Source organism: Micropterus dolomieu, unplaced genomic scaffold (assembly GCF_021292245.1).
Source record: "Micropterus dolomieu isolate WLL.071019.BEF.003 ecotype Adirondacks unplaced genomic scaffold, ASM2129224v1 contig_13161, whole genome shotgun sequence".
NCBI classification, from domain to species: domain Eukaryota; kingdom Metazoa; phylum Chordata; class Actinopteri; order Centrarchiformes; family Centrarchidae; genus Micropterus; species Micropterus dolomieu.
In genome coordinates, this window is record NW_025742147.1 from 3,133 (window position 1) to 26,318 (window position 23,186).

At 41.0% G+C, this 23,186-nt stretch overlaps 1 protein-coding gene and 1 long non-coding RNA gene across 2 annotated transcripts; one reads left to right on the forward strand and one right to left on the reverse strand.

Moving 5' to 3' along the window:
- Positions 1 to 472: 472 nt before the first annotated feature.
- LOC123966323 (leucine-rich repeat and calponin homology domain-containing protein 1-like) lies at positions 473 to 10,571 on the forward strand. The gene is made up of 9 exons (XM_046042505.1): positions 473 to 477; positions 814 to 901; positions 1,718 to 1,823; positions 4,502 to 4,617; positions 6,096 to 6,166; positions 6,989 to 7,075; positions 7,371 to 7,448; positions 8,053 to 8,089; positions 10,428 to 10,571. Exons 1-9 carry the CDS (start codon positions 473 to 475, stop codon positions 10,569 to 10,571), a joined length of 732 nt encoding a protein of 243 aa, XP_045898461.1.
- A 203-nt stretch (positions 10,572 to 10,774) lies between these two features.
- Positions 10,775 to 11,656, reverse strand: LOC123966322. The gene is made up of 2 exons (XR_006823949.1): positions 11,453 to 11,656; positions 10,775 to 11,363 (listed from the first exon to the last, which is right to left on the reverse strand). It is a non-coding gene; the product is annotated as an uncharacterized LOC123966322 (long non-coding RNA).
- Positions 11,657 to 23,186: the final 11,530 nt, after the last annotated feature.

Below are 23,186 nucleotides of genomic sequence, written 5' to 3' on the forward strand. Positions count from 1 at the left end.
TCGGGTCCAGCCCTATCTCGTTCACCAACACATGCTGTTGTTGTGATGTTAGCTGTTGTAGCAAAACGAGTGGCGAGGGTCGCCGTCTGGAGCTGCTCTTCTGGCTCGTCCTCTCTGCATGTTATGCCGGCAGCACACTAGAGGATAATTGGGCAGATTTTCGGTCCGAGCCGTTCCAGAGCCGAGGCTGGTCGGAGAAGATTATCAGCCCGAGAGTCCGTTCTGTGATGCGTTAGATATTGACTGATATAAAAGAAATCTGATCGTGATCAAACGTTTCACCCAGCTGTGGACGATGTTGACATGCGTACCTGTCAACATTGCGATTTGAAAATAAGGGAAATTTTCAGGCACCCCTACCACTGTCCACAGAACATATACATTTAGACTAGGGTACACACAGTGAGTCCTAAAATCACTACTAGTGAACCACTTGCTTTAAAATATCAGTGTAAGAATGATTGGGTCCTACATGACGTGAGCGACTACAGTTAGGTGGTCAGAATGTGACACCGGGTTGAAAGTGAAATGCTGTTAACATCTCTGCATTACACAAATTCATTGCGGCGTTTGCCACACTGAAAAACACAACGTGAACAGTCAGCTATTAAAAACTCAGGAAATCAGGACGAGCACAGCAGTGTGAACGCAGCCTGACGGAGAGGGAGAGAGAGAGAGAGTGGGGGAGCTGCAGATGGGGGCTGAGCTCTCTCTCTCTCTGTTTCACTGTGGCTTACTTGCTGTGTAGCTCGCCCACACACACACACACTCTCCTCCCGTGTCAGGTGTGTGACCTGTTCTGTGTGTCTGCAGTGTGGAGGACATGGAGCAGCAGAAGAAGCAGGACAGCGACTCAGGAGTCGGCAGCGACAACGGAGACAAGAGACTGTCTGCTACAGAGGTACTGAGAGTGTGTGTGAGATGTTGTGTGTCTTTACACCGTTGTGCCTACATACTGTGTGTGTGTGTGTGTGTGTGTGTGTTTTTATATTCCTGTTTTAATGAGGGTGGCCACATCATACTCTTGTAGCTGTGTTATGTGCATGTGTGTAACAGAAACAATATCTCAGCGTTTCACCTGTCAAAAATCTTCCCCTTGCTTTCTAGTCAGCTTTCTTTTTCTTTCTTTTTTAAAAGTGTTTCACTCTTTTAACATGTCTCTTTGTTTTCCTTCATTTGTAGTTTATCGTTGCACATTAGACTCCACCTTGTCAGTGCAGTGACATTATTTTAGAGGTTACTCTGTTATAACACTGCACATGCAAAGGAAAACGTGTTCTTTAAATGATCCCATCCTTCTATGGGCTTCTGTACTGTCCATATGTGAAGTGTTTTATTACTATTATTATTATTATTATAACCTTTATTTAACCATAAAATATTAACCATGAAAGCTCTGATTATCTCATTAAACGAGAAAGTACAATAAGCAAATAGCAGTTTAAAACGGAGTCATCAGGTGATCTGTTTAGAGCTGCGGCTGATGGTTATTTTAATTATTGATTAATATTTCAATAGTTCTTTGAATAAAGAATTAATAGTTTGTTCGATAAATTGTCAGAAAATAGTGAAAAATCACTATTTCCCAGAGCCCAATTTGACATCTTTAAATGTTTTGGTAAAACCGTGAATCGATTATTTAATTTTTCCAATGATTGGCTGATGAATTAACTGTTTCCACTCTGAACTGGTTTGTTGTTGTTTTTGTTTGTTGCAGCCGTCAGATGAAGACAGTCTGAGTCTCAACGTACCGATGAGCCACATCACGGAGGAGGAGGGGATCAGTAAAGACGACTCGAGTGAACACCTCAGCTCCCTGACAGGTATGCGCACACACACCTGCACGCACTAAGATCAGAAAACAAGTGTCATCATGTGGAGGATTTAAGAGAAGACTACGTCGGTCTGAGTCAGGGTAATATCACATTTACCTTATAAAGATGAATTAAAAGTATTAAATACACCTGTGTGGAAGATGACCTGCCCTCACAGTGGTCCAGCTGTACTCAACAGTAAACTATTTAACATCTATTGCAACCACAAATGAAGTATATCAAACTGAGAAATAGATATGAATAAGACCTTTATGGCATGTGTGATCTGACTGTGTATAGTGGCGTTTTTGCACAGGGTCAGGGAGAACAGGTGTTGCTAGGGTTTGGTCTCGATTCTGATTCTTCTTCTAATGGAGTCTCGGTTCTGGTTCCTTCACCACAGATCTTCATCCTCTTCCTCCTTATTCATCTTCCCCTTCATGGCTAAAGTGAAAGGAGTCTCTGTACTGTAGGGGCGTCTCTGAGGACTGGTCTCTAAGAAAAATATATATTGAATCCTTTGTAGACATCATTGGTTTCCTTTCAGTATAAAAGCTGAACGTCAGCTCACCTGTGTTTTGTACCTGAGACGTTGCTACTGTTAGCGTTAGCTGTATCTGGGGCGTCGGCGCGACACATTGAACACGGTGCGTTCCTTCAGATTCACGCCATGTTGAAGTAAATGCTTCGTCATGTGAGCTGCTTCCTCCCTCGCACCAAACCTTCTTACTGCAGCTTGGAACCGGTGAAACCTGAATGGAACTTTTGACCAGTTTCAGCGTGGGCGAAGTTTATCAACCTGTTGTCGTTTGTGTACTTCTGACAGCTTGCTTCTCTTAACAGCCATAACCCGTCAGCTGTGTCTGCGTATCTGGGCTGCCGGACTCTATTAGTGAACACCAGCAGCTCCCCAGACACGCAGCTTAAATAGACTTCAATCAGCCTCAATCAGGTCAGAGCTGATGGAGGGTCACATTCACCGAGCCGAGTGAAAAGAGGCAGTCTGGGTTACTTTACTTTTAAAATCTCAACATTGTAGGCAGCTGGGGCTCAAGTTTTCACCAAAATGTAAAAAATTACATTTGAGTCTAATAAACACATACAGGAGTTTACTCCTGGTCAGTTTACAGCGAGGTCCTCTTGTGGTAAGAATATTGAGACTATGTTAAGTAGAGGTGAGAAAATACGAATGGGTGGCTGATGGCGCACCAGTGTCCCTTAACTTTCGTCACCAGACAATTTAAAACAGATATAAAGGGCTGGCCTGAATTTCATTTTTTGCCGATGTTTAAACGTCTGTTGATAAGCTGACCGTCACGAGCTACAGCTACGTATTTGATAAATATAAGCAGCAAAATAAGGATAAATACCTAAGAGGTTCCAGCAATGATATGAGTGAGGGAGAATCTGATGGGGGAGAGATAGGTGGCTCATTAATGTCTGTGTGTGCGTGTGTGAGACGTAGACAACAACAGCAAGTTATATTTAACAACACTTTATTTTTAACTGTGTTATGTCTAGGCTAGTAGACCCTAGTGCAGGACTAGAAGAATGAAGAGTTGGATAAAAGAGGAATATTTACTGCGTGGGTTGAAGGGACGGGAGATTGAGCCAGGGAAAATCAGAATCAGAAGGAGCTTTATTGGCAAGTAGTGTTTTACACATACAAGGAATTTGCTTTGGTGTTAAGGTGCTACACGTAGAGAAACATTCAGTTACATAAATAAATGTAGAAATATATAAAAGATTCGTAAGGCAACATCTCCTCCTTTTCTTTCCTCACAGACATCTTTCTGCACAGTGAAGCTCAAACATCCAGCTGAAACACCTGCAGGAGGACTTTAATAAAAATACAGAAATAGTTAAACAATATTGAAACTGCGACTGCAGGCAGATTTCGTTTGTATTGTTGGAACCAAACCCAAATGTAGAATCTACACACAACAAACAAAACACTTGTGTTTTTAACAAACCTTTACAGGATTATAAATACCTGTTTCACAGTAGTTTCAGAGTGGAAATGGAGAGCTGAAGTACCATCTCATGTACTTTTATCGGCCCTTCTAAAAGCTGAAACAACATATCCCATGAGTGTTATGCTGCCTGCACACTAGAGGATAATGGGACAGTTTTTGGGTCTGATTTGCTCTCCCGACCCTTGCGGAGTTGGGCCGGGAAGCTTCTTCAGCGAGTTGTGTGTCTGCGCTATTAAATGTATAAACTTGCCGATTCCATCTTCTCAGCCTCGAGTACATCCACAGTTTGATTCTTCTTTTGTTTTTCTGCACAAACATATCACACACAAAGTCAACCAGCTGACAGTCTGCCTCCATGCTTGTTTCTGTCTGAAGTCACATTTGATCAAGTTTCTGTCAGATCCCAAGTCTGTGGTATCCCACATTTTTTAAATCGGTAAACCTCTAGTGTGCAGCAGCGGTTAGCTACAGAAACACTTATATTATTTTATGAACAAATCAGTTTGTTAGCAGAAAGTAAAAGCTGTGAAAGATGCTGTAATTGTTCAAGTGACAGAAACAATGTTGGCACTAAATACATTCTGAACACTGTGGACGCTTTCTGAAATCACTCCATATTTACTACATAATGCACTATATCTACTGTCTGTTATTTAATTTGTGAGCCCAAAGCTGAAAGACTCAAACACGTTTCACTTTCCTTCATTCCAGCAGACCCAAACTCTGACTCGGTCCGTCTGATTGAGGAGAGCCCTACGGAAGCCCTGAGGGACCAGTTTAGCTACAGAGATTCGGCTCTCAGCACTCGCTTCGTCAACTACATCAAGGCAAGACTTCATGTTGTAGTACTTCTCCTTTCAGCCAGTTTATTATTATAGACTGATGCAGTAAAAGGTCCTCTTCATGAATAACTCCACACGCTGAGTGAAGTCTAGTTACATAACCTGTGTTCCAGTGTTCGTTAGGCTGCTTGTCATGTTGGGTTCCTGAAGTCTGTGGGTTATTTTAATGGAGCCTACACTGTCACTTTGTGTCAGTTAATAATCATTTCATGTACTTTTTTTAGAGTTAAAAGTTGTTGGTTGATGTCACGTGAAAGGCCCAGCAGTTGGAGTTGGTCTCGTTATAGAGCGTTACGTCACAGTGAGCCCACGAGTCTCCTCAGAGACTCAGCCGTGACCAAATAAGGAAAATTAAACAAGTGAACAAGTGAGGAGCTTCAGACCAAAAGTGCCTCAGACAAAACAACCACATCAGTCGTTTCAGCAAAGTCCCCTAAACAATCTTTGTTTACATTCAAGTGACAAAGTCCTCTAGTTGAAGTGGTCACTTTGACTCCTGTCTGTTGGGAAGAAAGGAGGAAATGGTGTGATGTTAATTTAGAGCCACGAATGGGTCAACAAAAATCACATAACGGTTCCAACCATCAGACCGCGTTGTTTTTTCAAACCATCGTTTCCAAACCATAACCAGGTTGTTGTTATTGCAACCATGACAAAAAAGGTTGCCTAACCTTAATGAAGTAAATGTAACAAGTCGTTTCTGTGCCAGAACCCAAGCAAACCTCAACGAGAGCTGTGAGAACAGTTTAACTTCTGAAACGGTAGCGTTGTTCTGTGCTGCTTCTGCTGTGTGTGGTTGAATTTGGAGGACTTTTGTCGCTTCCAAAGTATTGAAAACAAACTGTCCTTCTGTATTTTATTGATCTGAGATGTGGATGACGGTAACATCACTAAATAAATCTGATGGATCAAGAAACACGCAGCAGTTAGACAAAAACAAGGCGAGCTGTTAATACCCAAACTGTCTATTGTACACATCCATTACATTATACTTTGGCCTGCTGTGCTTGCTGTAGTTACGTGCAATCAGTTTTCCTGTGCAATGAAAGATTATTTCTTATGGTGCATTTACTTTCATTGTCACCTCCAAAAGTTGTTTAGTTGATCTGGTCTGGTCTGACTGCTCCAGTTCCTTGCGTCATTTGACCGTGCTCCCAGATCTCAGCACTATTTTCACTCATGTTTAGATGACCATTTCAGGTCCAGTAGTGATCTAGTAGTCTAATAGTGACAAGAAGAAGTGGTCCAGCTTAATCCCAGTTAACCCATTCATCCCAGTGTGAGGAACAAGGGAAGAGAGTGGAGGAACTGATTCAGGAGAGAAATAGTTTATGACAGTGTCCTTATTGTTGAGTTTGTGTACCAGGGGATGATGGTAACGTCTCTGGATTTTGGCCAATGGCTGGGAACGTCTCTGGATCATGTGACAGCTGCAGCTGGTGCTGATGTGTGTTTGTGTTCAGGGCCGGACAGCAGCAGACTTTGAGGAGCCCCTCAGGATAGAGGAAGACTCACACTGGCCAACACAACAAATGTAAGTTATTCTATTTTTCTACTTCTTTCTGAGCTTGTTTATTTATTTGTTTTTGTGATTGAGGGCTTTTTATTGTTTTTGCCACAGTTGTGAGACATTAGAATACAACAATTAATGAATATAAACAAATGCAAAGAGAAAACAAAATAAGCAGAAAAGGGCTGAGCACCGAAAGGTATACACTTTCGGATTTTTAAACAAGTTAAATTGCAATTGCTCTGTATTTAATGTGGTATATTTTATGTTATATCACTACTGATTTACATCTTTTTATATTAATTGTGTGATGACATTGTTCTCTATTGGTTAAGAACATTTAGGCAGTCGTGGATTAATTTCAAACTTTCAAAATGGTTGAGTAGCACAATGACCTTCGCCACTGTGATTTAGGATATTCATGTTAAGACCAGTTTATACTTGCGTTTATACTATGTGGAGTATACAATGTAGCCTGACGCGCACCTCCCCAAAAATGTAACTACACGTCGCGGTGACGCAGACCCCATGAACTGTGATTGGTCGGCTTGGGTAGCATCACATTTCCTCCTCCAAGCCGCCGAGGAAGTGCTCTGTGGTTTGAAGCCAGTTTAACTAATGGTCAAACCAGAAGTTTTCCCCATAGACTTACATTGTGAAATAAGCATCTATAAAACAGAGGATACATTTTTTCGCAACCCCCAAGAAATGACTCGTTTCACTATTGGAATTTGATCTATTTGTTCCAATAACATTTGGAAAGTCCAGAAGAGCCACACAATGCATAGACAGGACACAGACATTTAAATTGGCCTTTACTCATCACTCGTGTCTTTGGTGTCACAGGTCAAAGGTCACAGGGGGCACAGAGCTCCACATCGACATGATTAACCAGCTGAAGGAGGCCGTGGAGCTGCTGCAGGACCCCAGCAGGTGAGAACCAGCACAACACAGAGTGGAGTTTAGCTACCTTTATGTATCCTATTTCATGTCTCTTGAAACCGTTCTGTTTTCTAGGAACTAAAACAAGCAGAATACAGTATACAATTTAAATGATTGTATATTCAAAATAAGTAGCACCCAATTCACAAAAGTGTAAATAATCAGCCCTTAGAATATTCTTTTGCTTTTTCTTAACTAGAAAACACTCAGCATAGACTTAGAAAATATTTAGAACATGTCTAAATCAAATGGATCTCTTTAATAACGTAGTTCTTCTGTGTGTCAGAGTGAGCGCAGAGCAGGACGACCTGTCGGGAGTTCAGCTTTACCCCGTGGAGATGGTCACAGTGGAAGAGTCACTCAAGTAAGACTTTGTGTGTGTGAGTCTGTGTGTTAAATTACTTCATACCATGGTCATGGAAAATACTCATTTCTGTTTGGCCGGCAGGTGTCTGGTAAAATTGTATATCAGGACACCTCAAACAGTTAAACCACTGTTCTAACTCAGTGCTGAAGGTATGTTGAACTGAATGCAACCCTAGCAACAGTGCTGATGTTTCGGGCTCTGTTAGCTGCTAGTGAAACTCACCTAACCACAGGTTAAACTGAAACAACATGAGGTTAAACTGACTACAAACCCTACATAGATTTTCTTTGGAAATCTTCCATCCTTCTAACTTTAGAAAATACCCCGATTTCAAATGTCAGTATTCCACCCTGGACTCCCCTCTCGTTGAGAGTTTTGAAAACATTGTCAACAAGTTTTGTCTTGTGAAGTTCAGCTGCTTTTACTTGCATTGCTGAAGGCAGATGCAAGTGAAATTCAATGATGGTTGAGTGTTTTTGCTTGTGGTTGTGGTGTGTTTTTGCCAACGTCTGCATGTAGATTAATGGTCAATGAGTAGATTGTAGTCACTGCTGCTGTATCTGCTAATGTGTTAAATCCTATCGTTTTTCTCTCTCTCCAGTGGGCAGGACAGTGATGACGGCGTCACCACACCAAAGGTACAGTGTGTAGAAATAACATGTTGTCATCAGCATACATGATGATAGTTCACACCTTATTGTAATTTAACAGTGAATGACGGCAATTAACTTTCTATTGAACATCAGTCATTAAAGGAGACCCATTATACTGTTTTTCCAGTCCTATATTGTAGTTCTGTGACTCCTGTTTGGCAGCTTTGCATGATTCAAAGTTTAAAAAAAAAATTGTCTGTCTTATACTGGCTCTTCATGTAGGCCTTCATTTGAGCCTCTGTCGGAAACAAGCTGTAGATGCCCATGTGTCTTTAAGGCCCCCACTCTCAAAGCCCACTGTCTTCTGATTGGCCAATATCTGAAACATGTTACCAGGCTGTTGTTGCAGCTGAGCAGTACAGACAGACTAGTGCTGTGTTTCAATTCGGGTACTTCCTTCAGTATACTAACATGCAGTACACTGCGTACACTATGTACTTACTTGATTAGTACGTTAATTTTGACAGGGTAGTGTTGTCTCAAATCAAACACTGCTGTTGTGCACTAACCGGAAATGACTATTGCAAGATTGCACAATCCCCCCAGCACAGAGGCTACCTCCAAAATAACAGCCATAATAACATTAAAACAAATAATAAAGTAGCAAAAGTCCCTTTCCATTGTGTATTTAATTATTTTTGAAATTTCACAAGCCAAGAATTTTCTGTACATCATGAGCCAGATGTTACTTTATTCAATTTAAACTACTCAAATGTAATGACAGAATAACAGCGGTACGAACATTTAAACTCTCTTACAGCTGTGTTTTCCTCTGGCGTTGTTGCTGGAGTCCCGGCTGAGCTGGCTGCAGAGGTCTGTGTGACTGCGGGAGCAGAGGGCTCTGTGCCCAGACAGCTGGGCGGTCTCGCTAGCTCCTCCTGCGGGTTGGTGCGAGCTTCCCCCGCCTCCACTCGTGGAGCTTCTCAACTCCGAAAACGTTCAAGCACATTTTTAATCCGCCATCACTTTTCATAAAACTGTCAATATTCGCCTCAAAACTTCTCAGAAGTGGATTTAGTGATGAAATAGTGTACTAAGGTGAGAAGTTTCCACCGTTCCACACTCAACTTTTAGCCGTTATGCAACATCCGGGTACTCTCAGTGCACTACATTTTGTCGTACTTCTCAGTGTGAACGCACTTATGCACACAAAATAGTAAGTGCGCGAATTGAGACACAGCATGAGCATAGCTGTGCCGTTGCTGTGGGAGCAAATGACCATATATGGAATATCGTCTCTGTCTGGCTCTGTATGTTGTAGAACGGAGCCATTGGTGGAAAAAGCTGTTGAAAACAGAGCGTTCAGAACAAGAAGAAATCTGAAGTTTTGGCTCACAAGGATTTCTTTTAAATACTTTAATCTCATTATTTCAAGCTTTGGCCATGTTTAACATGGACATCCAACATTGTAACATTGTAGATAAGTCATAAAATATGGTAAAGCATAATAGGTCTCCTGTAAGGTGATACTTTTATCTGGAGAGACTTCGAGTGAGTTTGGTGTAAACTCCAGGTTCTAGATCAACACTGCAAGGATCTAAATCAAAGATCACAGAGTAGATTCTGTAATGTGACACATAAAATAGCACCGCTATGCCTTGAACAGTAGCCCCACCTAATAATACGTGAAACAAAAAAAGTAGTGTATTCTTACTCCCACTGTAAATCCTGAACATAGTGTGGCTTTACATTTATTTGATGCAGCAGACTTAAATACATTTTCCTTGATAAGTATACTCCTGTGATGGAGATCCAGTTTGCCTTTAAACTATTTTGTAGGGGTTCAATGGATCACAAAACTCACAGTTCGGGTCTTACCTTGGTTTTGAGTCACGGAGTAGCATCAGTTTTAAAAATAAACAAAAAAAGGGTTATTTTAGCTTAACTCTGAATTAGCCACCTCTGTCTGTCTGTAGTCACCACTCTGTAGTCTCGCTCAGTGTCCCACCCACAGCACTCATCTGATTGCAGCCTGTGAACACTGAAGGCTGCTGTGCCACAGATGGGCAAAGAGGCCGAGCTGATCCGCTGAGTGTCGAAGGGAAGGCAGCAGATATGTAACTGATGCTGCAATAAACATCACAATCTGAAAACCTGTTTCTATGATGACAAGCAGACCAGTGGCCTGAAAATGGCCAAAGTCTCAGCTTACAGGGTTTCAAAACGTCGCTCTTCCCTAACCCAAATCCGTACGGATTACTACAATCCATTACACCACTACTTTTTTGTCTCTGTCCTTGGAAATATAAAGCCTGTAAAGTTTTTTATGTAACAGCAGAGCTTTAAGGTCATTTAAAGCCTAAACGTTTGATGCGTCCTGTAGCAGCACATGGAGGAAGGTGGCTATGAGTTCCAGAAGAAGAGACAGATGTTTGAGAAGGCCAGGTTTGAGGCCCAGCTTGCTTGCCAGGAGTATGAATGGCATATGTCAATCAAGGTAAACCTAGCACCATACCACTGGATGTAGGCTCTGTCCCGCCCCCTCAGCGCTTTACTGTCCTCAGTCGTGTTTCCAAGGAACCCAGCGGTCTGTCACTTGTGTGTCTGTTTCCTGTGAGTTATTTGGCCAATAATAAACCACACTGAGATTTCACATGTGTCACGTTTCATCTGACAGCCAGTTACACATGCGAACATGGTGGGAACATGTTAATTGATCGCTTTACATCATTACACGTTAAATAAAGTCAGTTTTAATAAAGTGGTGGCTGGTGAACTGACAGTTTCCTGTGTTGCATGTAAGTGTGTAAAGAGTTCATCTGCAGACGTTGCTAACATGTGTCTGTCTCTTGTTTGTTTCATAAGCAACCAGCACTGTCTGACAGTAACATTTCAGTTTTATGAACTTTATTAAGGTAATGCCAGTAGTGTTGTGTTACTCCCCCAGTCCAAATTCAATTCTAACCCCATGCTGCACTGAGTCAAAATAAAGACTCCAACCATCGAAGGAATGGCTCAGCATTTTGGTAAATAGTTACATTTTTGTTTATGTACAGATGAAACAAACAAGATATGTTGTGTTAATTAGCAAACTTTAAAGTGCTAATGTTGGACAGAGCTAGAGTAGCTGTTTCCCTCTACTGCCAGTCTTTATGGTAAGCTAGGCTAAGAATTAGGTATTGTTTCTCAGTTCTGGTTCCTTCACCACAGATCTCGTCAGCACTCGGTGACCTTCATCCTCTTCCTCCTTATTCATCTTCCCCTTCATGGCTAAAGTGAAAGGAGTCTCTGTACTGTAGGGGCGTCTCTGAGGACTGATCTGAGAAAAATATATATTGAATCCTTTGTAGACATCATTGGTTTCCCTTCAGTATAAAAGGTGAACGTCAGCTCACCTGTGTTTTGTACCTGAGACGTTGCTACTGTTAGCGTTAGCTGTATGCGGGGCGTCGTTGTAGCTGGGAGAGAGCGGCACATCGAACACGGTGCGTTCCTTCAGATTCACGCCGTGTTGAGGTAAATGCTTCGTCATGTTGGAGCCGCTTCCTCCCTCGCACCAAACCTCCTTACTGCAGGTGTTGCATTTTACTGCGGTCCGCCATGGTCCAGGACTGGAAACAGAAGGACTCTCTTCTTCATGCTTTGTTGATGTACTGCATAACAAATGAGGTGACGTTAGGGCGGCGGAGCAGCTCCTGGCAGATAAGAGACACTTTTATGGACTGTAAAATGCTCACTGCAGGTCAGTCAGGAGCTGAAATATGCAGGAAGCCTATTATTTACTTACACTGATGCTGATCTTTAACCCTGATGAAGGCATGCTTTAACACAAACCCCTCTCTTAGTTTTCACCTTGAACCTCTTATTATTCTCAGAAGGGGAGGGCCAGATGCATATTGAGTGAAGCAGTTAATGGTTTCTCTCAGAGTAGCGAACAGAGACAGCAGACAGAAGGAACAACGAACAGGAGATCAGAGTAGAGATCACAGAGCACAATCAAACAGGACAGACTGAAGCTGTGCAGAGACCCGTCACAGTGTATGAAGGGTAAAAATAGAATTTCTTCTCATGCTGGCTGCACAATGGTGCTTTGAGCTAAATGCTAAAGTAAGCATGCTACTTGCTCACAGTGACAATGATTTACTAACTGTTGGTCTTTAAGGTTGTTAGCCATCCATCCAGAGGATTTCAGCGGTCTGTTAGAAAATACATTAAGCAGTAAACCTGAAGGTGGATGTAGTTGGCGATTATCTTTTAATGACACTGTGAGGTGGAGCAGTGACATGCTGTTCCTCTCACCAGCACAGAGACAGGAAGTGACCACTTCCCGCAGCCCATTGTTTTCAGGAGGCAACAGCTCAGATCGTTTCCTGTCAGGTGGACCAAGGATTCCCCCCTCCCGCCGCCCCACCCTACAATGCTGAAGTACAGTTGGCATGGTGTCTACTTCAGTCCTGCCAAACATTATTTTATCTTAAATTCTTTAACAGTTAGCCTCTCATGTACACATTCACGCACACCCCAATCTGAAACCGAGACACAAACGTCCCCGGAGCTCTTATTAACAAAGAACATGTTTGTATTTCTAGTAGGTTATTTTTTATCTCATTATTTTAATTCTCATTTATTCTCCACCTTGTTTTACTGCAAACACACCTGCTGGCCCCGGCTCTTCAAAGTGACTTACAATTGCTATTTACTAGGGGTTAAGTGTCTTGCTCAGGGAGGATGTGTCACTGAACCCGGGTCTCTCACACCAAAGGCATGTGTCTTATCCACTGTACCACACCTCGTGCCTGCAAGTTAGATTAGTTAAATTAACCCAAGAGGGATGATGATGATGATGATGATGATATCATCAGTAACCATAGGGAGCAATTTAGAAAACAGGCAGTGTATATATAACTGTAATTAAACAGCCATATTATACATAGCCTTTATTATTCTTTCAGCTTATTGTCAGTTTCATATTTATGATTACGTGACCTACAGTACTTGCTCTTTATCTTTCTTGTATTTTTCTACCTGCTAAGTTTTTTTTGTTAAACACCAAAACGAATTCCTTGTATGTGTAACCCTTCACATACATAAAGCAGCTTCTGATTAAGTTCATTATTATTTTGTCATACTACTACTACCTAAAGTCAAGAATAAGACTTTTCCGTTATTACTAAAGACCCCTGACAAACGGCCATGTTTGTAGTCCGTTTTCCTGTAGCGTCTGTTCAAGAGAGGATCTTTGTACATCAGAAGAGGTCGTGACTTTACTCTGGGGACACCCGATCGCTTAGCAGGATCACTGAACCCAGCAGGAAGTGGTCTTTTCTTCTGATACCTGACACCGCAGAGTCAGAGCGTGACCGCGGGCCGTGACATCGACTTACACACCGGAACTATGAAGATGATGTCACACATTACATCATATGTTTTTGAATGTTTTTTTCACTGCATATCTCCCCTCGCAGCTATGTCTGCGTGCGTCATCTCAGCAGTGATGTGTTGAGGTCATATCTTGTGTTTGTGCCTAAATTAGGTCTTTTGAGGCTTTTTTTCTACCGCTGTTTCTCATCTGCTGCGGCACTCTGCACAGATCAGACCAAAGAAGCAGAAAATAGAAACACACATCCACAGCCTGCAGACCAGACTTCTCTCCTGTGACATAAACCTGCATCTGCAGCACACGGACTTCATGGACACCCACCTGGGTTACAGATATTACATATATTCATGTTACCCACAAGAGCATTCTTTAAGGTGATCACCTAACTTAATCATCAATTTAAATTTGTCACTCTGATTTATAACCAAATTTCACCTCAGTTGTACTGTCTTATATGTTTAGTGCTAATAAGCACATGCTGGCATGCTGTTGCACCAACCTAAGATTGTGAACATGGTAAATTATTACCTCTTAAACATCAGCCTCACAGAGCTGCTAGCATATAGACTTTGAGGTTTGTTTACTGGCAAATGTAGTGGTTTCTTTCCAAATCTATGCAAACTAATTGGCGGATTTGTGTTTTAATACTCAGATATTTATGTTTTTAAATAGATTTCAGATGGAAAAATATTTGATTTAGATGATTTAAATTAAATCCTGGATTCAGATTGAATAAAAAGCAGCTGTATTTAGGCTAAAAGTATCTTTTAATTTACTCTCTGGTTAAACATGCTAGTTATTTGAATGGGAATAAAATTTCAAACTGCCTCAAGACAACTCAGTATTTCTGACTTTTTTGTCCTACACATATTTGAGATCTGAGAAAAAACCCTGTGAATAATTATTTAATTCAGATTAATCATCACTCCTCATCTGTGATCAGACTCGATGCAACAGTTTGGGACAGTACAGACACTGAGAGATCTTCTGGCTTTAACAACACAAAATTTATGTAAACATTTTACTTTTGGAGTGAAAACGAAAACAGTTTAATGCCTCGGGATCAGGAGCTGTAATTCAGCAGTAGAAGGCTGATTTTATTAATTATGAAGCACAAGACATGCGCTCTATCCCGGATGATGATGATGATGATACAATGCAAAAAAGCTAGGATACAGAATCGGACCTCAATACAGTAAATAAAACAAGTGTATGTTCAAGTAACGCGGAAATAAATTACTCATCACTCAGTAGTTTGAATTAAGTAAAACATAAACTTGTCAATATATCACACATTAAAGGCTATTTTGTATAAATGAGTTTCACTCTAGGAGCTGGTTCTCTTCTGGTAGACTAGTCCAGACTATACCGGCCCTGAAGACTAAGGCTCTGTCCCCTTTAGTTTTTAGCTGAGTCCTTAGAATAGTTAGCAGCACCCTAGCAGAGGATCTCATCCTGGTTCATAGGGGGCTAAAAGCTCAGAGATACATGATACATGACTGTAGAGCCCCAGCCCGGGTGTGTCTGACAGCTTATCAGAACTCTCAGCCCGAGTGTGTCTGTTGCAGCCATTGAAATAGTCCAGTTTGTTTTTAATGGCAAAGTAGTTATATTTCTTTTCATTTTGTTAAATGAACATTTTTGTTTTTTAAAGTGATGACTAAGCAGCCAGCGGCCGACAGTGAGTTAACAAACTATTTAGCCTCGCAAACTTAACTTGCCTACAATAAAATCTATAGATATAAAAAGGGATTAAACGGTTACCGGTTTAATGATAAACCATGGTAGAGTTTCTGACGGTTAGTATCACTGTTTACATATTTTAATTATCAATAACACTGTATTACCCCGCTTACTCACGGTAAATAATCTCCAGCATCAACCAAAGCTAGCTACAGTCTCCGAGACACACGCACGCATGTGCATATCATGGAAAATGTGTTTGTTTTGGGTCAGTGACAACATGGTGGAATAAAATGACAGCACTTTTTTAGCCAATTCCTCAAAGAACTAAGTCTGAAGTGTGGGCGTATTTTGTTTTTTATCAAAGTGCTGGGGGAACCTTGAATTGCAGCAAAAGAAGTCAACACTAAGAATCTTATGTCATCTTCGTAGCACCACACACTACATTATAGCAAGTACTAGGTACATTTTGCACATTTCATTAACATTTAGCACACTTCATGATGTGTGGAACTAGGAATGAGGGAACAGGTCATGGTTTGTCTGTCTGACTTTTTAACAGTTTGTAAACACTCTGTATCCATCAAATTGTCATGCTAATTTTAAGTGTACTTTTGAAATGTCGCAAAAATGAAATAAAAAGTAAATGCAAAATAAATACGTTTCCATCAGCTGATTTGGAGCAAATAAACCAGGCTACAGCAAGTGTAGCTACGTCAGTAGCTGGTGGTACACATGGCTGTAATAAACAAGACGCATGGGTTCCAAACCAGAAACAAAGCCAGTCGCATGGAACTGATGGCGACTGATCTTAGAAAAATGGAGAGATCCCAGACAACAAACCACACTGCCTCCTAACACTACAGCCAGAAGCACAGTCTGTTTGTCAGTGCGATAGGGTATAATTCCTCTTTCTATCTTTGTTTTATTGTCTCTAACTTCCCCTGTTTATTTTAATCAATGGATGTCTAAAACATAAAAAGGTGAAGCTTAAGTATGAGGTTTGAACCGGGGGACTAAGCACACATACATCAGATTTTATAGGATTTATTTGTAGGAAGTTGTGACATCCAGGAATGTATTTCAGCAAGGCTTTGTGAGGGGTTGCAGTGTTAGACTGTGTGTGTGAGAAAGGAAATGATTATTCCCTGTTTACTGTGAAATAAAGCTCCATCAAAGCTTCAGCCTTCCTAAATCTGAGATGTACAGTGTGAGTGTGTCCTGACAGACGCCGACTCCCTTTCAATAAATAAACAGGAACAGTCTCTCATCCCTCCAAATGTAGGCCAAATTCTCCCCCAACACACACACACACACACACACACACACACACACACACACACACACACACACACACACACACACCTCTATCACCCACTTAAATCCCTGTGGCATCATAATGGCATCCAAATATCTCTCACACACTCTCCATACCACCTCCTTCAGGCTTATCCTAATACACCATGAAGCACATGCCAGCATACATAAATAGGTTTTGACATATGTTCCTAAACACACACACACACACACACACACACACACACACACACACACACACACACACACACACACACACACACACACATACATATATAAAGCAAAATAAATCCCCATATGCAGACAAATGAAAGCTGCTGTAAATCTGTAAATTTAATCTCCACATTCAGAGTTCAGAGTGTGGCAGCATCACCTGCTCTCAGGTGTGACATTAAATCTTAAATGTTGGTGGTGGTGGTGGTGTATTATTAGTAGTCCTGAGTTTATTTTTCCTTGGATATTTTAAGTGTGGTCAGCTGGGATTGGCTCCAGCCCCCCGCGACCCTGTAGGCCGGATAAGAGGTTGACGATGGATGGATGGGTGGATGGATGGATTTTAGGTGTGGTGTTGCTGTCATGTGGAGTTTGTTGCTGTTGGAGGTGGATATTTGTAGTCAATGTCTCAGACGTTGGACTGTGTTTCGATAAAATATCTCTCACTTCTCTGAACTTAAACTTCATTGTTCATACAATGCAAACCTTCACGGAGCTGATGCTACAGAAGTTAGCATAGCATTTTATCTTGTTTTGCGCTAAACAATCAGTAGCAGTTGAACGTGTTCGCCTGGCAAAGGTCGTAATCAACACAAAAGCTTTGCTAGCAGCAGTTAAAGGTTTGTTAGTCAACATTTCTCAGAACATGTTTAACAAATGCTTTCAAAAAAGTGGAGGGGACAAAATCAGCCCTTTCAAAAAGGCGTGGGGACATGCCCCTGGTGTAAATGACACCTATGCCTTGCATCAATCTGATCCATGATTGTCTTCATATCTGTGGCAATCAAGGATGTAGCTAGGTAGCAAATAAGGAACATGACACCCCCGTTCTTTATCCCGCTCGATTCACTTTGTTTTCAAAATTGCATCTTTGAATTTATGTAGTAGCCAATCAGATTTCTCTGAGGGCCAGTGCCAGCCCTAGGCCCCGCCTCCCTCCCTGGACACAGTAATATTTTGAATTTTAAAGACTCCATTAGCCAGAACTGCTGTAACACACTGCCAGTAATCATGTTTGTGTGTCTGTGTGTGGTGTTTTGAGAGCATGCTATCCCCCTGCAGTCCTGCCAATGGCCCCACACACACACGCACTCACACACATTTTGGTGATATGCTGACAGTAGAGAAATGTGGGTCAGTGGTGGGGGTCTGGTTGTATTTGATGATGATGGGGTGTGTGTGTGGTGTATTTGACAGTGTGCCTGGTTGCCAGTTTGAGGAAACTCCCCCTCGCTAATCCTGTTAATGCCTCCGCCTGCCAGCTCTCTTCCTCTTTTTCCTCCGTGCTTCTTTTTTCTCTTTCTATTTTTGAACTTCCCTCCCTCTCTCACGCTGTTATTTTTCAGTCTGTTCAACCTCCCGTCTTTACTAAAACATCAGTGATTTATTTTCTCCGTCTTTTTTAAACCAAAGTTTTTCTGTTTTCACTGCTTTTTTAAAATTCAGTTTAAACCTATTTAATCCACTGTTAGAAATTCCTTTATCATCTTTATTTTGTTTTCTTTTTTAAAATTTTATTTTCAGTTTTTCTAGTGTTGTTTCTGCTTCTTATAACACTTGTGTCTGAAAGCTGCTGTGTAAATAAACCCACTTTTTCCTTTTCTGCTAAATATCATATATATATATATATATCATGTCATAAATCCACTTTTTGTAAATAAAATCTGCATGAGGAAAAGAAAACTGCACATTAAAAAGAAGTCAGCACTCTTGTGTTAGCTGCCTGTAGATAATCACTGAATGACCGTTTTTGTGTACAAATCAATTTTTATCTGTGTGAACCCCCCCTGTAATAATAATCGGCCCAACCCTCTAAATCTACTGCATCAGTAATCTGTGATGTCTGGTCACTGGGTCAGACAGACAGAGATCCCCCGCCTTTGTCACAAACACACACACACACATAGCTTTTGTTTTTGTGTGAGTGCCAGATGGAATACAGCTGATAAACAGAGGGGCCTCTGCATGCTTTGTATCTGTGTATCTGTTAGTGGTGAGAATCTCTACGCAGCTCAGGATTCGATTTTGACCCAGAGGGCTACTATATATCAATGATTATTGATCTTTTTTTTTTTCACACAGGTTTTCTTTTGAGAGACTATTTGGTACTTTTAAAGCAAATTATTTGTAATAATCCATCCTTAATGAATTCACTTCCAATATCTTGTATTAATAAAATGAATGGAAGAATTGTAGGAAGTCAGCTGGAAGGTTCCCAGCGTATAAGCTTTAACATCGCTTGCTCGATGGTCCTGTTGTTGGCAGCAACTACAACCGGGTGTTTTTCTTCCTCCTCCGGGTGGAAATGTGGAAAAACATTAGAGTTCTTCACAGGTCCAATGGGTCTGTATGTCAGTGTATCTAATCGTAGTCAGTATCAGATCTGATCATGGGGGTTGTTGTGATCATTGTGGGAGAAAATGTCTCTGGAAAATCAGCAAGATTTATGCATATATTAAATGAATGGACTTTGACAGATGGTAATAAATCGGTTAGAACATTTATGATCTTCTCTTTATTACTCACCTAGTTGGCTCCAAAATGACCTGTTGGTGCAGGAGGTGAGAATAGGAATTTGTTTTTATAACTTCACATTTCCACCGTGGCTGCTTGTTATCTGAGAGATCATCAGGGTGCTGGAGCTGGTGTTCTTTCTGCACTGGGGTCTGTTTGGGTCCACTGCATTTTGGATTGGGGCAGCTGTAGCTGTGTGGAGAATATTAGATCCGAATCTAAACAGTTAGAATAAATGACGTGTGCTTCACGATTTTAACTTGTCACCTGGCCCAGAGCAGAGCGGACTTGGTGCAGCTGGGAACAACGTACATGTGATATAAATCCCAGCTCTTACGGAGGAGTGTACGCTTATTGATTTGTTTTCCTCAGCAGTCTCAGCTGATGACCTTTCAGTGTTCATTAAATCCGACACACAGAGACAGTTCAGCAGTTTCCTCTGAAGTTTCAGCCTGCTGTTACTGTTTTCTTGATTGACACTTCTGACCTTTACTCGTACACACAACCTGATGCTGTGCGCCCGCGTACACACACACACACACACACACACACACACACACACACACACACACACACACACACACAGCTGTTTTTTCCTGTCAGATCATGATGATGTTTGGTTCACTAGAGAACCCTTTATTTTATTTTATTTGTTTTAGATTTATTTTGTAAAAGCTGGAAAAGCTGACGTGGGGAAAAAAGCAAAAAAGCTCCTGATTGGTTGTTAGTTTTCATGTGTGATGTTTGTGTAAGAGGACACGCTGAGTAAAACATGAGTAAACATTAATGTTGCCTGTTTTTATGACGTTTAATCAGACAGTCCCCTGGGATCCTGAGGGCTAAACACAGGACAGACAGTTTCAGTTTCATGATCACCAACATGACAGGAAACCACCAGGGGTCAAAGGTCAGTGATTGTAAAACCATGATGAAGCAAGGGTTCATTTAGCGGTCTTTTTACAACACAAGGCTGTGGAACAAAACATACATAACATATATACATAACAAGCAAATGTTCATTTTGATAGCAGACTGCAGCAGGGTGAACGGGCTGTGGCTGAGTGAGTCTTTTAGTGTCCTTTGGGCTCTGCAAACACCTCATCTGTCTTCATTTTAAACATGTTTGACTTTTACAACTGGAACTAGGACTGTTTACATGAGGAGAATGAGCGGGATAGATTAGGATAGTGTGACAGGCATAAAACGAGTGAGTGATTTAATACCATAAAACTGAAATTAGACGTCTATCCCTTTTCTGGCCTGGTGTGGCTACACATGTTTTTTTACCTTGTATATTTTTACAAGGCTACAGTGTGCTTTTACATATTTATATTTTCATTATACTGTTCAGACCCCAGTGTGTCTCTACTGTTTGTTGTTTATTGGCCATTACTTATCTATTCATTAATTATTTATTGTTATATTTGGTGCTGAGGTCCAAGTGAAACAAAATTTTGTTCCCCTGTATGTAAGGCTATACATATGTGGAAATGACACTAAATCCAAGTCTGATGTAGTTTTTACAGAAGTTCTGTGGATGGATAAAACCTCATAAAGCCTGCTGGTTCTAAGCTGCTTGGATCGTGCATACAGATAAATGTTAACTTTCGTCATTGTGGACGACATGCTACACGTCGTTATATCCAGCGTGACCCAGCCCTGGGTAAGCAGCAGTAAATAGAGAGTCCAGCACAGCAGGCTGGGGAAAAGTGAAACCAAGACACTCCTAATGAAGCTGGGGGCACCGATTAGTCATTATATCTACAGTTCATAGTTTTATATTAACAAATAAAACTATATAACAGCAGCCTGTGAAGAGTATGCTTCTCTCAGAGCGCCAGAGAAGTCAAAAATTGACTTGTAGTGTAAGAAAATGCCTTTAATATCTTCCTGTCTGTTTACCAAGGTCGACCTAGCTCTGCCAACCTACATACACTGTGTGTGTGTGTGTGTGTGTGTGTTTGTGTATAGATTCAAGTGTGTTTTCAGGCGCCTGCTCTGTCAGTGTTTAATTAGTGTCTAATGTGCAAATCTTCAGCTACAGTCATTTTATTGCACTTAACCAGGCATTAAAACAACTACATGTCCAGTATCATATTACTGCTGGAACAACTCAATTAGCCAGCGTTGTGGAGCCAAGAAGTGTGTGTGTGTGTGTGTGAGATAAAGAAGCAGACTGATCTTTCTGGGTGTTCTCTTCTCGTCCTACTTTTCCTTCCAAGGAGGCAGGAAAGTGGGACGAGCGACAAAACAGCGGGAGGATGAAGCAGCGTCCTCCCACTGTTTTGAGTAAACCCTAGACGACGAAACAAACACACAGATTTTTTGCTTTTACGTTGGTTTTGTCCTAAAAGGGGAATTAAACGCCCGGCCGTGTCAGTACGCCGTTCTACATGTGAGGCTTCGCTGCTCTCAGAGCGAGGCAGAGTGAGTGGATGTGGGTGGATGCTCACTTGAACTACTCTCGCTCTCTGTTATGTAACAGTCAGTTTGTGTCGGTTATTCTGGAGAACAAAACACAGATTCAGACACAAATGGAGCGAGGGAAACGAGACGGGGAGGGTGACATTAAAAGATCAGGCTGGTATTATGTAACCCCCTCCCAAACCAATCAGGAGTTAGTCCGTCTGTTAACACTAACAAGGAAATTGATTACTTCTTAAAACATAAATATATTCTTTGAGATGTTTAGTGTGATGTATTTTTCTGTTGGCCAGTGTCAAAAACTTCAAATCTAGTTCGATTTAATATTGTAAGACATTGTTATGGGGGACTGTATATCAGCCTTAAAAATCTTGTATTGGCCAGTCTTAGGCCTCGTCCACAAGTACACGGGTATTTTCATTAATCTCCGTCCACAATAAATTAATATATAAAACTGTTTCCGGTAGGGAAGGGCGTGCTCTAACGTGTGGACTGTCAGCAAAGTGGAGTAATTCCTCAATATCGCACTCTAATATAAAGTTAACAAAACAAAAAAGGTTAGAATGTCTTGTGCCATGTCCGCTGTTGCACAAAACAAAGGAGATTACGGCGCAAACTCTGACACCACAAGCCAAAAACTCCCCGTCTACATGGCAACACTGCAGACAGAGTTTCTAAAAATCTTCACCCTGGCAGGAGTTTTTAAAAAAAGGTTTGTTCTCAGTGATGTTTTTGAAAATGCCCGTGTACGTGTGGACAGGGCCTTGAATGATGGTGACTATTGGATGTTGACTAGATGAGCCGGTTAGTACTGCAGTTTCTTGTAAGGTGGATTTTAGTTGTACAGAACTGGAGCACTTCTTATTTTGAGATGTGTGTGAGTGAGAAAAGGTCCAGTAGGCAGTGTTGGGAAGGTAACTTGGAAATGTAAAAGGTTACCGATCACAAGTTACACTATTTAAAATGTAATAGTAGTTTAACTATTTCAATTATTTCATTTTATTTTTTTAAGTAATGTGATTTTTTTTTTTTTACATTTAATTACTTTTTGATTACGTTTCTAAATTTGTAATGAATGTTTTCAGCTGTTAACCATTTTCTAAAGACAGTTTGAGAGGCAGCTTAACTGGCAGACGGGCGGCGCTGCAAACTCAAGCATAAGAACCAATCAGAAGCATCAAACTTGACCAGAAGACTGTGACTGTGGCGAAATGGCAAAGAACGACAGTGTGCACATGAAAAACATTCTAAACAACAACATGAATATCATTTAACATATAACATTTTACAGAAAATACTCAGATGCAACCCCCAATGTGATCATGAATATTTTCATAAGAAACTGTAACAGTATAATATTTATTTTGTAGTTAAATTACCTGTATCTAGTTAATCTCCAGCACTGCCTGTAAGATGCTGCATTTTTGAAGTTGTAAAAGGTATTTAATGGTGAATGTTTTATTATGAACATAGATTTGAATGGAGCCCATGAAGAATAGCCAGTGTTTAAGCTGGTGCTGATGGGGATCGTAATAAAGAGTTTTCCATCAAAGAATAGTTCTTAGAAAGAAAGAAAATCGGAAGTTAGTGTTTGTTCTGACTCTGGTCTAG